At 39.1% G+C, this 18,832-nt stretch overlaps 2 protein-coding genes across 3 annotated transcripts in view; both read left to right on the top strand.

Moving 5' to 3' along the window:
* Positions 1–248: 248 nt before the first annotated feature.
* On the top strand, positions 249–18,324 carry LOC308666565 (pepsin B-like; the record flags this gene model as incomplete). The annotated part of the gene is made up of 11 exons (XM_081325457.1): positions 249–316; positions 580–733; positions 2,255–2,372; positions 3,004–3,125; positions 4,138–4,346; positions 5,196–5,318; positions 7,358–7,493; positions 8,031–8,129; positions 15,689–15,774; positions 16,005–16,172; positions 18,240–18,324. 11 exons carry the CDS (start codon positions 249–251, stop codon positions 18,322–18,324), a joined length of 1,368 nt encoding a protein of 455 aa, XP_081181583.1.
* TFEB (transcription factor EB) overlaps positions 16,030–18,832 on the top strand; it is a 101,352-nt gene continuing 98,549 nt past the window's right edge. For both annotated transcript variants that reach the window (XM_081322630.1, XM_081322628.1), the window contains exon 1: positions 16,030–16,263. The gene's annotated coding sequence lies outside the window, so the exon portion shown is untranslated. The remainder of the gene's footprint in view (positions 16,264–18,832) is intronic.

Below are 18,832 nucleotides of genomic sequence, written 5' to 3' on the forward strand. Positions count from 1 at the left end.
CTATTAGTTTTTTATTTAACATCAAGGGCAATAATTCAGTTGAATCTAATTCAAACAGAATTCCTATTATCCATAAGAAAACAAACTATGTTGGTATTGCCTTGTTATAATAAGATTAAAGAGAGAGATAGAGGGCACAAGAACAGAGAGATTAAATAGCAGTGAACAGTTGCCTTGGATATAAAAGTGGAGTGAGAGCAGCCTAGTTGTTGGCAAAATTTTTGGATTCCCTGAAATAATCCCCCACGATGCCAAGTATCATGAAGTCGTTGATCCTGGCATTAGTTTGTATCCACCTGTCAAAAGGTCTACATAGGTGAGTATCTCAGCTAAGATCATATATTAAATGAAAAGAGCATTGAAACAAACTAGAGCACATCACTTTTAGTCAAAAAATAATGGCAAATTACATTTTTATCATTCCATGGCAAGCTTTAGCATTCCTGCTTCTTCTCTTAATCTTCTGTTTGTATTGTATTTGTTTGGTGGGATATTATTGTTTCTAGTAACAAAATAATACAAAATATGCAGATTGTTGTGATAGTAAAGGACATTCTGACTATCTTTCTTGGTATGTAGAATCATTCTGGAGAAAGGAAAATCCATTCGTGAAAATATGAGAGAGAATGGAGTGTTGGAAGAATTTTTGGAAAAATACCATATTGATCCTGGATTAAAATATCAGTTCAATAAATTCGGTGTTACATATGAACCTATGACCAATTATTTGGACGTGAGTATTTAAACGACAAAAATCTGTTTTTTTTTCTTTTCTAGCTCCTTCGTCTGACTTTGTAACTCTAGCATTTTATTTTATTATTGGTACATTGTGATAGCTCTTCTCAGAATCAAATAGGATGTTATTTATGTATAATGAAGTATCACTTAATTATTTCATCTTTTCTTTCTCGTATGAGTTATTGTAAATTGACTGCTGATGCCTGAGCATAGGGAAGAACACAATCCATTTATTTATTTAAGTCAATGTTTGATGCTACCTGATTTTTCAGCAATGTATTTTGCACACTATTAGTTTTTGCTGATTATTATTCAGCAAAAAAAAATAGTTCTCTGTATTTTATTATTGTCATGTGATTGGAGCACTATTTTCTGACAATAATGCCCAGATATGTCCATCTTGTTAAAGAGCAACTTAATGTAATATGTACTTGGAATACTTTGTTTTTTACGATGACTGGTCAGCTTTCTGGTTTAGGGCTACAATTTTTCTTTATTGATTTACTGCATACATGTCAAACACAAGGCCCGGGGGCCGGATCCGGCCCGCGAAGTGGTTTCATGCGGCCCGCGAAGCCATCCTGGAAACAGTGAGGGAACGGTCCCCACTGCCTTGGCCCTGGCCCAGAGACCCTCTTTCTGCCAGAGACCCTCAGATCTGTCCCACTCCTGCCCAGGCCCCCATAGGCACCCTTGATGCGAACGATGTAGAGCTGGCCATGCCCACCCAGTAGGCCATATGCACTCTAGCCACGCCCACCCAGTAGGCCACACCCACCCTGGCCATACCCACCCGGCCCCCTGAGGGCAACCACAATGCTGATGCGGCCCTCAATGAAATTGAGTTTGACACCCCTGATTTACTGCAACTGAATAAAAGACAAGGCAAGTGGTCCATGCATAACTTACTCCCAAAGAAGTGAAGTAGTCTACAACTGGAATCATAAATCCAAGTCACATTGGATCTAAATACTACATTTGATAGTAACAAGAAGTCTTGGTCTTAAAGCATCATACAGTCCAGTGTACTCTCTTCAATGAACACTAAACCAATGTTTGGTTAATTTGTTCATTTCATACCCAACACCGCTAAAAAGACAAATAACCCTTCAGATTTTTAAATGTTTTTCTTTCATTTTCATGGTGAATGGGCAAAGTGAGAATAGAAAATAACTGTTTTTGTAAAGGAATAGAAATCTAGTTTCTGTATAGGGCTGCCAAGATTTGGGCTGCAAAAACCTGGAGACTGTGAGATGGCAGCAAACAGTGCACTGTGCCTCTTTGCTGCCATTTTGTAGTCACCTGAACGTTTGTAGCCCTAGAACAGGTTCCTGTAGTCATAGATATACCTCTGAGGTCTCACTAGATGGCAACATTTCAGGGAAGGGACTGGAGAGTGTCTCTCCTATTTAATCTCTAGGATGGGCATGTACTGTCAGGGAGAGGTAGTCCCCTACTTATTTAGCTGCTCCGAAGATTTTGTGAAACCTGTCTCATAAATATTTTCATTTGACAGTCTTTTTACTTTGGAAAAATAAGCATTGGGACTCCACCACAAGAATTTCTTGTTCTTTTGGACACCGGCTCTGGTAATCTGTGGGTACCTTCTACATATTGTGAAACAAAGGCCTGTGGTGAGTAATCCGCTCCCGTCCTGAATGTTTTGAATGTCTGCTTCTAGAGAAAATATTTATTTTTATCAAAACCAAATACATCTCCCCTTATTTTAAACCATTTATACCTTCTCCATTGGCAAGAAACCTTTTTCTGGGTTGCAGACCCTATCTTAGCTTTCCAGTCAGTGGGGGGATCGCTGAAGGAAACAGCTGAAAATGTGGACCCTTTTTTCATCATTTTAGGTGCTTTGAGGGGGTAAAGGTAGAAATTAAATGATTTCACCTGATGTTGCTCTTACCTGCATCTTTATTATTATTTTTTACATAATTGAAACTAGTTGGTGCCTACAGCACAATACTGGATTTCCCATTTGGTAACTGTATATTTCATTTGCCAAGGCAAAAATGACAATCAGTTTATGAGAATAAATTCAAAATTCTAAGTGTGGCACTGGTCCAAAATGAACAGAGTCACGTACAGCTCTATACATAATGGTTTTTCAATGGAAGTGCACTTTCTAATACCTCAGGAGTTATTTTAAAATGTTGAAAGTTGCCAAGTTGTCCATAGTTTTGCTTTGATCTTTCACTACACATAGAGCAAAACTGCTACTCTTTGTTTGTTTTTTTGTGTTTTTTTTTGTTGTAGGAAACCATAAGATGTTTAACCCCAGACAGTCATCTACTTATTACAGCTATAATGACCAAACGTACGTCCTGCGCTATGGATCTGGTGACTTACGTATAATGCTAGGTTTTGATACTGTGCAGGTGAATGGATTTTAACCATGTTCTTAGTCACTGATTCCTTAACTATGTTACACTGATTAATTCATTAGAATTAGCTCTTATTTATTTATATTTATATTTATAACTATTTTAGGGGACAATTGCATAAAATAAGCATTAAAATGATCATAAATCTAAAGAGAATAAACACAATGAAAGTAAATTGGTATCATAATAAAAGCCATAGAAACAGTGTTCTGATTAAAGTAACATACTAATCTAACACTGAAGGTCCAATATCAGATTAACCTTCATTAATTCTTAAATGGATGCAAGGAAGTCACTAGCAAAGTTTCCAGTGAGAGGATGCTATTAAAAAAGGTCTGGTCTTGCAGTACTCACCCTCTCTACTTTTTGTGTGTTTGTTACAATGTCAATAAAATAAAATAATCTTGAAATCCTGTAAGGATGAATTATGGCTATCAGGCATCTGCTACCATTGGTGGGCATAGCTGGCATATTTGCTAAAGATGATATAATTAATTTGGGACAATGGCTCTTAATGAGATTCTACCACATCTTTATCCTATAATTGGAGTAGCTCTCATCAGCATCTGCAGGGGAGTTAAAAAAAAGGCAATATAACAAAACTGCAGTTATGTGAGCCCAGCCTTGCTTCTTTTGTATTTGTGATCAGCAACAAAAAGACAACATCTTAACTTTTTTATTGCTTCCTACAAATATACTGTTTTCACCATTTTCAACTTTTCAGCAAGACACCACTGCCCTTGCTAGACAGTGGCAAGCCATTTCTATGCTATTGCAAAGAAAGTGATATGGAAGTCAGCAGAAATCAAGCTTGACTTGAAGAAGACATTATGCTTTATTTATTTTTATTTATTATTTTTATTTCATTATTTCATTTATTATTTATTATCTTTATTTATTATAGAATCACAGAATGTTTATCTTTATGGTAAAGAAATGTGAATTTCAAGAGACAGTGCAGAGTTGCAATGCTATAACCTGGAAGTAAAATCCATTATTCAATCTTGTTCCTCAGATCCAGAATATTGTAGTTCAAAAACAACAGTTTGGATTGAGTGTGAGTGAGCCCACCAATCCCTTCTACTATAGCGACTTTGATGGCATTTTGGGTTTGACCAATCCTTCTCCAAATTACGGGGGAGCATACACACTCTTGTACCAGATAATGAGGCAAAACCAGATTTCTGAACCCATTTTTAGCTTTTACTTCTCACGGTAAGATTAACCGCATTATATTTGTGACATAGCATGTAAGAATCTGGTTTTCTTCCAGAATGAGTTACCTGGAATACAGCAATTTACTTTTATTTCATGGCTCAATCCCATCATCACAAATATAATCAAGTTCAAGCAACGAATGATATTGAAAGAGAAGGGAAACATCAGGATAAGAAAAAGATTTAAAATTATTTTTGAGTGAAATCATTGCTGGTTTAAAAACATATGTTGTTAAGTGCAAGCAACCAGAACAGATCCAAGGTTAAGAGATTTGTTTATTGTTGATTCCCTAGTTCACAAGAATCTCACCAAATTGCCCACCTTCCCTTGGGAAAGCCTGATTTAACCCTAATTGTTTAATCTCATACACATCCCCCCCATAGAGTCCAAGGTAGTGTATTCTATCCTCCTTCCTTTCAACTGTTGATTCCACCACATATTCTAAGGATTACTTTATTCACACTATGCGTGTAAAATGATTTCCACCCTCATGAGTACCTCTAATTATATTCTTATTTCACAGTTGGAATTGTGAAAAGTTCAATGTTTCTAGCCTTTAAAAACATGATTCTCAGTGGAGTGAGCTTTTGAATGAAGGATGTGTATGTCAATGGGGGAATCTGGGATGGGGGAATATTCAGAATTAACAGACAACAATCTGTACTCAGTTTACTTCATTGTTATTTTTTAATTTTACCCAACAAATGTTTTTTTAAAAATTTTCTGGCCACATTTCCTGGTGAAAAACGATTCTAGGGTCGTTTATTCTATACAAAAAGTCCACAAGCGGATGAAAAGCAATAGCTAATACTCTTTCTTTTACCCATTTTCTCATCCTCCTTTTAGCCAACCAACTGTTCAATATGGAGGAGAACTGATATTGGGAGGCATTGACCCCCAGCTGTACACTGGGCAAATTACCTGGGCCCCTATGACTGACCAGGGTTACTGGCAGATCGGTATAGAAGGGTAAGTGATGTTCTTTCTGCCTGATTTATATCTTCCATTTTATTTGAATGAGCTGCTCCTTCAACCTTTATAAATGATGGAAGGATATTCCTCTCTCCCATTGGTTAGGTACATTAGTCTTTTGGCAGAACTGATTAATCTAATACTTGTTCGCTGCTTCTAAATATATTTGTGGGAAGGAAAAAGAGATAGGCCTTCTTCTGCCTAGGATACAAACTTGGAAAACAGATGGGCACTTCTCACCAGCCACCCACCCACCCAGCCAGCCAGCTTGCCTGCCAGCCAGATCCTCAATTGGCTAGTACTATATCTGCCATCCTTGGGTGGAGTGCAGAACTCTAACAAACTTACTGCAAATATAAAACCTATGTAAGAATCAACAAAGAAAACAGACCAAGGAGCAAGATGAAGTCAACAGCCACAATAATATTAACAATATTCATAATATCAAATCATCCTAATGAATTTAATTATAAAGAGAGCAGTATTTTAGTAATGTTTTAATTCTAAAAATAACATATTTTAAAACAATTTATTAAAAAAGGCTTCATCATCGAAAAGAAAGAGATGTAATTTTCAGGTGAGTTTCTTGTTAGGGAAATTTGAAACCTTAACTTCCATCACCATATTCAAACCCCTAGAATTGCAAACCACAAGTTTGAATTAAAAATACATAAATAAAAAGAAAAATAAATGATGTTTTAAATACAAATAAAAACAAATAAAAACGACCTTTCCATCAAGATGATGAAAGGCCTTATGAGTGTTGGCATACATTTATGAAGAAAAGTTGATAAAAACCCATTAGCAGCACAATCCTAAGCATGTTTGGTCGAAAGAAAATGCTACTGAATTTAGCAAAGTGCACCACTGAACAAATATAATAGATAACTTAATATACTATGGAGTATGAAATCTATATAGAAAATAAATTCTCTCACACATGAAGCCCTCTAACATTTGAAGCTCATTCATTTTGCCTTTTTAAAAACTTTGCTAGTAATTGGCTTCCAAAATTTCTAGTAGAGATCTTTCCAAGTATCAGTTGCAATATTCATGCCTGTTTGCTTCTGTAAATATAGCAGAATGTTTAGTGGACATACTAATTGTAAAATATTGACCAATATTTATGCATGGTCATAACTATGGTGCCATGAAGTATGGCATCTGCATTTAAAATGTCCCATTGATTCTTAGGCATATGTAGCAGTCTTGATTAGCCTTCCTCAAATTGATGCTTTCCACATTTGTTAGATTTCAACCATCCTCAGACATCATGGTCTTTGTGGGCTACCCGGTTGGTAAAGGCTGATTAGATGGCGAAGAAATGGAGGTAGTGACAGATTTTATTTTCCTGGTCTCCAAGATCACCGCAGATGGGGACTACAGCCAAGAAATTAAAAGATGCTTGCTCCTGGGGAGGAAAGCTATGGCAAATCTAGACAGCACACTAAAAAGCAGAAACATCACCCTGTCAACAAAAGTGCGTATAGTCAAGGCCATGGTCTTCCCAGTTGCAATGTATGGCTGTGAAAGTTGGACCATAAGAAAGGCTGAGCGCCAAAGAATTGAGGCCTTTGAACTATGGTGCTGGAGAAGACTCCTGTGAGTCCCTTGGACTGTAAGGCGATCAAACCAGTCAGTCCTAGAGGAGATCAACCCGGACTGCTCTTTAGAAGGCCAGATCCTGAAGTTGAAACTCAAATACTTTGTCCACCTAATGAGAAGGAAGGACTCACTGGAGAAGAGCCTAATGCTGGGAAAGATTGAGGGCAAGAGAAGAAGGGGATGACAGAGAATGAGGTGTCTGGATGAAGTCACTGAAGTAGTAGGCTTGATCTTAAATGGACTCCAGAAGACGGTAGAGGACAGGACGCCTGGAGGAATGTTGTCCATGGGATCACAATGGGACACAACTTTGCAACTAACAACAACAACAACAACATTAAGAATCCATAGGTTTTTATTTGTTTTACCAATTGTTGTCTACTTTAGTTGCTTGTAACTGTTTTGGTAATATTCTGTGTTCTTATCTACAGATTTTCTATTGGGAACAAGGCCACTGGCTGGTGCAGTGAAGGCTGCCAGGGCATTGTGGACACGGGAACATTTTTGCTAACTATTCCACAACAATATATATCGTATTTCGTTCAGGCTGTAAATGCTGCTTACGATGTAAGTAGAGGAAAGAATTTTGAACAAATTTTGTGATCATTCAGGGAACTATTACTATTACAACTGAAGAAATCTATCAGTTTTGATTTCATGCAGTTTCTCATTTCTTGTTTTTATGTTTGTTTTGGCTGTTTTTCACAATAGGATGTGAATGTGCTGTTGTATTTTATGTACATGAGCATTTGTAATGGGATGAGGGTGGGGTGTTGCAAGCTATTTCTTACAATATACCTTTTTGTGCACACTTGTACATCGCTGAGCTACAACAATATAGAATACAACTTTTAAAATTATAAAAAAGAGTTTTGTTATTGGTTTGCAAGTAAGCTCAGAAGTATAAAATTTAAGTCTACTCAAAAAAATGCAAAAATAATTATTTTTTCTATCACTCTAAGTAGCCATAAATAATATGTATATCATTTTATTGGCCCAAAGACATTTTGCACACCTTAAAGATAAGTTTGACAGGATGAAGAAAAGGTTTCTTATTGCCTTATTGCCTCAATTTAACCTTCCCTTGCATTTGTTTTTTCACAGTACACAGTGGACTGCAACAATGTCCAGAATATGCCTACCATTACCTTTTTCATTAATGGTTCCCAGTTCCCACTTCCTCCTTCTGCTTATGTCTCCTATGTAAGTATGCTTTTCTAAATTCTCAAGTGCATTATTGGAAAGCACTTCATTTTAAGATGAATTGATGTTCCATACAGTATCTCAATAATTACATCACATAGAAATAGCATTATGCTCAGGCTACTTTATTTATACAGAAAATATGTCACTTAAATTAGAGCTATCAGATCTGTAATTTACCTTTTATAATGCAATCAGAATACTTGCAGATGACACAGTGGCTGCTCTTGAAGAATCAGCTGCATATTGAGGGACATAAAATATGGAGTTTGTACCATTTCTTTGCAAGGAAGCCCTAGAAAATTATACTGCTAAGCAATTGCATAATAACGTGGAAAACCCGAGTTAGACAATGTTTTTACGTCATGTAATTTGATCACAATCCAAATCCAGATTCCATTAAAATATGCTTGATGTTCCTTCTTTTCTGCAATAGGGGCACAATCTGAAGCAATTTGTTTCTTTTTCTTTTACAGAACAATGGCCACTGTTCACTTGCAATTGAGTCAACATATATGCCTTCCTCAACTGGGCAGCCTCTATTCATCCTGGGTGATGTCTTCCTTAAAGAGTATTATTCTATTTTTGACATGGGAAACAACAGGGTTGGTTTGGCCCCATCAGCCTAAAGAAATACTAATTTTCTTCCTGGTTTAATGGAGCTGATTTTGGGATCCCAACAAAAATATTTCTAATTAAATTTGTACAGCAAATAGTACATTTCTCAACTGACATCCAGTCTTAGCCCCTTTACATAAAGTTTGTTCACTTATCATTACTACAAAGAAATAAATTTGAACATGCCAAACTACTGTTTGTAATATTCATTCTTTAACAATGTATATATTTTGGGTTTCCTTTCACAATATACTGTTTTTTGTTCCCAATGAAATTCATCCTTTTCTCAATTGCTTTTTTGTAGTAAGAAAAAAAAATGGGATAAGCTGGTTCAAAATATGGGAGAAATGAAAATGGAAAATAATATGCACTAAATCAAAATGTTATGCTTGAGATAAGGCATTTTGGTAATTTTTTTTCTTGAAGCATTTTTACCAGAAGGAAACATGTTTTGCAACACTGCCACCTAATGGACTTTAGTCCATTTGTTGGCTCAGAAATTTGCATTTATTTCAACTATGAACCTTTTTCCCTTTCTTCCCAGGCAACTGGACATTGTTTTTTATTGGAGACATTTCACTTTTCATCCAAGAAACTTGTTCTGTTCTGACTGAATGGTAGAGGATGGAAGGATTTATACTCCTTGTAATCATCTGGTCGTTAGCACTCTTTCTGAGATTGTTGAGGCCGCTTGGATGTTTTCTCTGCCCTCAGGATCAGCTGAATAGTGCAAATGGGTACTGAACCAAACGGATATGGCCATTCTTGCCACAGCCAACTCACTATGGCCAACTTGCCATGGCCAACTCTTTCTTGTCTCTCTTTGGCATCATTTCTTTAATAATACTTTTGGATTATTCCTTCAATATTAGTATAACTCCTGTGGCAAGTTATTCTGTGGTGAGTTGGTCATAGCGAGTTTTCTCATGGTGAGTTGTCCCAGAAAGTTGGTTGCGGCAAGATAGCCATGGAGAATTGGTTGTGGCAAGTTGTCCTAGACTCTTTTTGGAACTGATGAAAAGACTGTGTTGTAAATAGGAGATAGATGGTGTCATATCTCTCTTTCTCTGTTGACAGAGGGCTGTTCAGTCTTTATGTAGATGGTCTCTTTGACCCTTCATTCAAACCTATGGTCCTCTCTGTCCAGAATGTGGACTTTGCTGTCTTCAAAAAAGTGACCTTTATCTTTCAAATGTAGGTGGACTGTTGAATCTTGTCCTGATGGGTTTGGTCTCCTATGTTGTGGCATGCGTTTGAGAAGTGGTTGTTTTGTTTCTCCAATGTATAGATCTGCACATGTCTTACCGCATTGTACTGCATATATCACATTACTCTATGTCTGAGTGTTTTTAGTTCTTTTTCTTTCCCAACTTTGCTGGTAGGCAAACTTTCAGCCCAGTGTATTGTTCTGACCAGCCACCTGACAGGCATTCATTATTGACTGGCAAAAGGGATGCATTTTTGTCACAGGTGTCACGTGGCCATAAGAACAAGCTATAAGAGCCATGGCGCAGTGGTTAGAATGGAGTATTGCAGGCTATCCTGCTCACTGCCAGGAGTTTGATTCTGACCTGCTAAAGGTTAATTCAGCCTTCCATCCTTCCAAGTTTGGTAAATGAAGATCCAGATTGTTGGGGGCAACAGGCTGACTCTGTACACCACTTAAAGAGGGGTGTAAAGCATTGTGAAGTGGTATATAAGTCCTATTGCTATTGCCACCCTATATATTCCACAGTTGTATTCAAGATCCAACTGTGGATGTAGTAAACTTAGATTTCAGTAAGGCGTTTGATAAAGTAGACCACAACCTACTCCTTGGTAAGCTAGAAAAAGGTGGAATAGACAACATCACCTCCAGATGGATCTGTAACTGACTGGCAAACTATACTCAATGAGTAGTCCTCAATGGCACTACATCCGCATGGAAAGAATTAAGCAGTGGGCTACCACAAGGTTCCGTCTTAGGCCCAGTAATCTTCAATATCTTTATCAATGAATTAGATGAGGGAATTGAAGGGGAACTCATCAAATTCAGAGATGACACTAAACTGGCAGGAGTAGCCAATAACCCAGAAGAGAAACTCAGGATCCAAAATGATCTTGACAAACTTGAACAGGCCCTATCCAACAAAAATGAGCTTCAATGTGGAGAAAAGCAAAGTTTTACATTTAGGCAGGAAAAATCAAAGGTACAAGTACAGATTAGGCAAGACATGTCTTAAAAACAGCAACTGTGACAGGGACCTTGGAGTCCTAGTGGACAATCACTTGACTATGAGCCAGCAGTGTGCTGCCGCCGCCAAAAAAGCTAATACAATCCTGGGTTGTATAAACAGAGGCATAGAATCAAGATCATGCAAAGTATTAGTACCGCTTTATAAAACCCTAGTAAGACCACATCTGGAATACTGTAACCAATTTTGGTCATCATATCACAAAAAGATGTTGAGAGTTCAGAAAAAAATCAGAGGAGAGCAACTAAAATGATCAAAGGCCTAGAGACTAAAACATATGAAGAACGGCTGCAGGACTTGGGTTTGGCTAGTCTAAAGAAAAGAAGAAATAGGGGAAACATGATAGCAGTGTTCCAGTATTTGAGGGGCTGCCACAAAGAAGAGGGGATCACGTTATTCTCCAAAGCACCAGAGGGCAGAACAAGAAACAATGGTTGGAACCTGACCAAACAGAGAAGCAACCTGGAATTAAGGAGAAACTTCCTGACAGTGAGGACAATTAACCAGTGTAGTAGCTTGCCTCCAGAAATCGTGGGCGGTCCATCACTGGAGATTTTTAAGAAGAGACTAGACAGTCACTTCTGTGAGATGGTATAGGTTCCCCTGCTTGAGCAGGGGGCTGGACTAGAAGACCTCCAAGTTCCCTTCCAGACCTATTCTATTCAACTATTCAAGATTGTGGAGAGGGAGCCAACTCTCTTGAAGAAGTTGACAAGAGAAGCCTTCTGTAATTGCTACATTGTCTTATACTATTAATCAAAATCAAGTCAAGAACAAATCTCATCCTTGCAAAACAAAGATTAGATGGAAACAATCTAGCTTGTTCAAGAGGTGCCACATAATCTAATAGGACAGAAAGAAAAGTAGAAAGGTTTGAATCTAGTTTTATAAATAGGGCTACTTCATGAATATTTGCAATTGATTACATTATTTTGGTAATATGTCCTACATTTTTAAATTGGTATTAGTTATCTCAGTTCTGTGATTTTCTTATTAGCTTATTTAAGATGTTCCAGTCTGGCTTCCAGTTTGAGCCTGATACCTCCCTTGTATATTTCTGTACATTGCTGAACAATGCCCGCAAAATATAGCAGGCATAGCAAATTTCTCCTGTGCTTCAGTAATTGGCACCTTGGTACCTTTATGTACCACAGACGTTTTATTAAAGACCACATTGCCACATCTATTCATTATTCTTTTGTTTCATTGAGACGTGTTTTTGTAAACGGTGTCCAAAACTTTATTGTAACATGTAAAATACAGAAAACCTATTAGAACAGCCACAGTACTGAAATATTTTTTCATACAGTCAATCAACTGCTTAACTGAGATCTTTCTTTTCAGGACATCATCAGCTTGTTTATTCTGTTACTTTACTGAGGCCTTATGGATAAATTATATACCAGCATGCTGCTGGATGAACACATGTTTTCAATCAAATTGTAATTGGTTGGTTAATCAGTATATTTTGGGCTGAATATATAACCATAGATCTGTAGATGAAAAACTTAAGTGAAGTGAAAAATATACTTCCCCTTTCTTATATGGCACGCTCATATGATATAGGAAGTGCTATCTCATTAGCATTTTCTCACCAGCAACTTAAAATATCTTCTAAGGTCACCACTCATTGTTATATCAAAATACAGTAATGAAGAAAGACTTTACATCATTTCAAAACAGCTGGATGATCCTATGAAAATAGTACAAGTCTCTAAGTGTGAAATGTCCATTGAAGAAAAAAATCAGTACATTTGTTAAACACACACACAATTGTATTTAAAATATTTATTTTTCATTTGCTGCCAAATTGTTAGATGAGCACATTTAATGTTTACAAGTAACTGCTTATCTGCTGCAGCCTAAATTATTATTAGAAACCTCATTTTATTGTTGTACACTATATAACATTGGGCTTGATGCAGAGCAACCAATAGTTGGAATATTGAGATGAAAAGAAGATAAGATTACTATGCATCAGAATTTCCCTGAATATGGTCTAAGTTTACCCAAGCTGTAATGCATGAAGCCAGGAAGAAAAATTATTCTGAAATCTCTGAGACTGGAGCCTTCAAATAGTGGGGAGCAATGAACAGCATTTACAACATCAGGGGAGAAATGGAAGTAATGCTGGGAAACATCTGTTGCTGAGAAAGAACATCATCACTGTTTTCTCTCCCTGATACATAAAAGGGAGGGGGAATAATCAGATGGAGAAGCTGCTAATCAGGAAGCACTAGAAGATATAACTTTATTTGTTTGGTTTAGGGCTTCTTGCTATCGTTTCCTTTTAAGAGTAACACTTGTTGAAAGGAGATTATTTATGTTTAAGTGACAGAGACTTATTATTTCATATGGGAAACACTGGTTTATAGATGCAGTCTTCTGATTTCATACCACAAACACTGGCTTAGTGGTTTAGATTTGCATGGGTAAATCTTCATAGTTGAGATTAAAGCCAGATCACCCATGTAGTTAATGGAAGGTGTTATAGTGAGGTTAGTGTACCACCCATATGTTCTTCTACATGTATAGGTACATCTTAAGGCAAGGCCACATTTATATAGCCACCAGTCTCCTACTTCTTATCCTCTGCAATATCTTCACACATTGCATGAGCATCTTTTGCTGAATTCTGTCTTTCTATATTGTTGGCCACACCGCAACCTCAATTATTCCTCCTACTTCTCCTTGCAATATTTATTTTTAAAAGAAATTATTTGGTCATGGCAAAGGGTAATGATTAAGCTACTCCCCCCATACAAACCTTAAGGGTGATTCAGATAGTAGCAATGCACCATGTAGTCTTTCCATCTAGGACAAAGGGGGAAATCCCAGGAACCTTGACAAAACACCTTCAAAGGAATTGCTGCAGCATAGGCATTGCTGTGTTTCATGTAGAAGGGGCTCACAGCAAGAACATCAGGTAGTTAGACGAAGGGGCTCGTGATTCCCAATGAGGTCAGTATATGATCACCCATTTGTATGTAGACATGTTAAATCCCATGTCAATGCTGCTAACATTGGATGTTCTTGCTTTGACAACAGTTGGAAATGCAGCCATTTTACTCTTTTGCTTTTAGAGTTAGTTGATCCTGGGAGGGGGAATGTGGACGAGAGTCCAGTTAGTCATAACAATAACTCAGCCGTGGGAATCCAAGGTTATTGCGCCCAGAGTTGATAAAGATTTGGCAGGCTGGAGAGCTGGGAAGAAAGCCCAAGCTTCAAGCTAATTGGGGAATGTGATTTATGACTATTAATTGGAGGAGGGAATTGTGCTTTGTTACTTTGTGCTCAGGGGAGGGGAATTCAGTTATGGCTTTAACTATGTTTCTCGAATAAAAGATTCTTTAAGGTAAACAATGCCTCAAAGTTCTTTTGAAGAGTTTCATCTGTCAGAACATGACATTCCAATCCTTGGGATTAAAGGCAGGATGATTCAAGTGCTTTAAGGAAAGATGCAACTGATTTACAATTTTGCAATGAATTTAGAAATTCATGAGCCGTCTGGGGATTCAATACTATTTATGTGAATTCAAGTAAATGACATGTTATTATAAACAGATGTTGGTAAGAGACTTTTTATTCAGAAGCACTATATCAGGCACTGTTAGCTCTACTGGTGAAAATCACCAAAATAACTGATTTAATGAGCAATGTATAGTTTTCCTGTAATAGGAACACAAATAACTAACAAAACTTTCCCTGTGAGCATAGCAGAGTGTATTATATAAAAGCCTTGTCATAATTAATACCCCATTGATTTCACCAGGTTCCTCAGATTAAATACAGGACCAACCCATAATGAGGTTTCTGTTTCTAAACCCAGATTGTTGGGGGCAATTAAGCTGACTTTGTAATAATGCCGCTTAGGGGGTGTGTGAAAGCCCTAATAAGCAGGCATATACATAGAATGAAGGCTACTGCTAAGCTTGTAAGCCGCCCTGAGTCTTCGGAGAAGGGCGGGATATAAATGGAATTTTTTTAAAAAAAGTCTCTATAGTAACTTTTGCATGCTACAGCATAACTCTAGTCTAATGCAAAACATCCCTGGGGTTAAGACAGCCTGTTCATATTTTTGTTTTGCTGCTTCAAGTTAATAAAAGCACAATCTTCCCATTTGTTCAGAATCTCTCTTTCTTGAATTTAGCTAACCCTTAAGAGCTTTATGTCAATTTTGTTGGAAGTAATCCAGCTAAAATCAAAGGGCATTCCTTCTGAGCATACAAGCACAGGATCACATTGTTAGATTGCATTGTCATTTTTTTAACTTATTCAACTTATATGTATAGAAATTCTTATATTTGGCCATTTTATGTATTAATAGTTTGAATATTAACTTTCTTTCAGTAGCTCATTCTCTTTCTTATACCAGCCTCTCCCCTCCATTCTCCCGTCTACAAAAATCAATTTCCAGTTTTTAAACTCATGCCCATAATAATAATGTAAATGTAACATATAAAACCTAAGTAAAGTAGCTTGACTATCCTTCTCAACTAAAACCAAAGGCCTAAGTTTGAAGTCCCCTTTAAGCTTGAGGTCTAAGCTAAATACTGCTGTTTCTTGCTTTCCAACCATGTCCCCCCATTAGCTCAGTTTTCAGTCAATTCTTGATCAAAGAATTGTATTTTTAAATAATCACCGAATCGTCCCTCTTATTTTAAGAACGCGAGTTATTGCTATTAAATTATATTGTGAATTTTTAAGAGGGTGAAGGCACAGCAACATTTTAGCCTAGTGCTGGAACGATTGAACTTCATTGTTTGTAAACCTGAAGAAGATACTATTGTTAAGTGTGTTACATTATATGCAGAAAAAAACCAACAGCGGAAATTCTGGAAGACGCTTAGAAAACAGAACAGGCGAATTTTTTTAAAAAAAAAAGAACACAAAAGTCATGCTATTTTTCTGGGAACGCCGCAATTTTAAGGCGGGAACTCTCTGAACTACAGTTCCCAGCAATCCATGCAAGAGGGGCGGAGTCAGAAATGGTTGAGTGCTGCCCTCTTTTGGGTATGCCTAGGAAGTTGAAGAACGAGAAGGTGACAGTAAATGAGGGGGACAGAGAGCTGTCTCTAAGGGGGTCCCGGGACGGCGGCGAAAGTTGTGGAAGGAAACTTTTGCAACAGGTGGACTACTTGCTGCCCGGAAGAGCGCCCGAGAGGAGCCGACCGGCAGACGAGACCAAAACGTAAGCCAGTTCGCGAAGCGGCGCGGTAGCAGCGGCGGGGTTACTTTCCTCCCTTAAGAGATTACAGCGGTTTCCTGACCTTCACGGCAGGGTGAGTAAGGAAGGGTTGGAAACATTTTCGACGGGCCAGGCAGAAATGCTTAACACCCTGTAGCGCCGCAAGCCGGTGTTAACGTGACCGGCAAAAGTAACAGTAACTCTTGCCGCCGCTCTCTCTCCCCCCCCCCGCTCCCCACATCCGCTGGTTGGGGCGGCAGCGGTGGGTCCAGCGCCTGGTTTGACCTGAAAGACAGAAAGACGTTCGGGGGGGATTCCCAAGCCGGCAGGTGCAAGAAGGCGAAGGGAAAGAAGATGCCGCGTAGGGCAGAACCCGAAGCGGCTCGCGAGCGGCAGGGGAAACGCCGGGGAGGGGGCGGCGGGCGAACCGGCAGACTAAGCGGAATGGCTCGGCTGGGCGGACGCGCCAGCGGGGCGCCCCCAGCGTCGTCTCCTGTGAACGCCCCCCCCAAGCAACTTCGGGGGCGGGGGGCGGGGACCCCGTGCTGGAGAGTCCTACCCCCCCCCGAGCACTTGGGGTCACGCGTGGCGAAGGGAGACGAGTGGGAAGGAAGCCCGGGGAAGGAGAAAGTTCCTTGAACCTGCGCCCCCCCCCCTCCCGCCCCCCGGCGGCGAGAGTTGCACTTCCGAGCCGATGGCAGAACCCGGAGTTGAGCAGCAGAGCAATTAAAAGGGGGAGGAAAAGCCGAGAGCTGCTGCCGGGCGGAGGAGGTGTGTGTGTGTGTGTGGGGGGAGGTCAAATTGGAGAAAAGGAGGAAGCGGGGCTTGGAGGTGGGGCTGGCTGCCTGCCTCGCCTCCTCTGCAGCGCCGCCAGGAGATTACGGGGATCCAGGGAAGCTTATATAACAGTTACTTCAGAAAGAGGAGGATTTAAAACGGGGGCTACCGAAGTTCTGGTCGTTTTGCTATTGGCCTAGCAGGCAGGAATAGGACTCAGCTCGCCTCTGGACTTTGTCCCGTTCGCTGCCTCAAGATAAATCCTGAAGGGACGAGTTCATTTCATTCTACTTGTCAAACGGAAGCTTCCGATGAGAAGCGCCGGAGGGCTCCTCGTTAGCTTTAATTGACGTCTATTGTTGTTCATACAAAGTCTCGGGGAGTTCCCACGTGCTTTGGCATTAGAGGTGTGAAAAAAAATGCCGGCCGCGTCATCCGCAGCCCGCCTGTCTCCGGCGCTCTCTGGTAGTTAGCGTTGCTTAGATGTAAATGCCTCGTGCTGGGGTGGCACTACACATGTGCCCAGCTCTCCAAACCTGCCGGTGATTAAACAGTGTAGGAAGATGCCAGTTTCTGTTTTAGGCTCCTGCTTTAGTACTCTTTAGCAGTGGTGTTCTGGAAATGTAGCTGCTTGGAGGTTTTGTTTTACAAGGGAGTTTACAAGTTTGCACAAGGGAGGAAAAAAAATACCTGGGTGGCAAACTTCTTATCAAAACTTTATTGTATCAACAATATCTTGGCAGGTCAAAAGTTAGATCTAGGAATAGCATACTAGGGCTCCAAAAAAACGAGATAATCATCAGATGGTAGCAAAAAAAACAAACCCCACTATGCAGCATCTTAAAACATTATTACTGGGTTACTGTATTTATGCAGCTTTGATATAATGCATTTATTAAAAGCAGTTCCATGAACTTTCTAATGGCAGTAAATTTAAAGAAGGCGTGAGTGTGTTTATAGCTTTAGTGCTAATACAAGTTGTAATTTATTATTGCGATGCTTTAATGCTCTGCATAATCCTTAGATTTCTGAGAAGTACTGTACTCAGAATATTTTGTTAATGCTTGGTGCTTTGAGGCTTGCACATTTTTTCTTAATGAACGTGATAAGGAGAAAAACCCTGAACAGATGGTAGCTCTGTGAACACATCTTACTGTTCTTTGTGCTTTTAATTTCCTCTACGATATTTGTTTAACTTCATGCATGGTTACTTCTACCACCCGTATGTGGGCTGGAAAGACAGGTATCTGCCTGATTTCTCTTGAATCTATTGCTTTCCTTTTTTGTTTACAGATGCTATATATGCAGGTCACACGGTACTGGACAAGCAAATGCAAGTAACATGTCCTTTGGAGAAGAGTTTGGTTTCATGGAATGAAAACAAAACATGGAGTCCTTAGGATTCCTAGAGCTATCAAGATATATACCACATATACAACCTCTCAGTGGCCATAAAACCACCTGCTGAGGGTTTGTTGGGATTTTATGGTAGTATAGGCTACTCTAAAGTAATATCTGTGTCAACACATGCAACAGGAAACATAGCTGATCTGCTTTCTTTACCAGTGTAGGAAATATGACTTAATGAGTGGGAGAGTTGAGTAATCCTTATGGCCATCATTGGCTAGTTTGGGAGTAAATGGTCTCAAACCTCTGCAAAGCTGGGATGTTGATTGTTTTGGTCTATCCCTTGCTGGGGCATCTTCATTGAGAAGATAAAGCCTCTTGGGAGTTTCCTTGTAGATTTTTCTGAGTAGTTGGCAAGGCAACATGTCTGTTTCAGTCTGGATGGCCTATGCTGGAGGTGTAGATATCCAGTTCCTATTCTTGTTAGATGTATTTTTCATCTTTTTCCAGCAGCGAATGAAGACAAGCTCTTTTAAGAG

The sequence above is a fragment of the Vipera berus genome (assembly GCF_964194415.1).
Source record: "Vipera berus genome assembly, chromosome: 3".
Lineage (NCBI taxonomy): Eukaryota > Metazoa > Chordata > Lepidosauria > Squamata > Viperidae > Vipera > Vipera berus.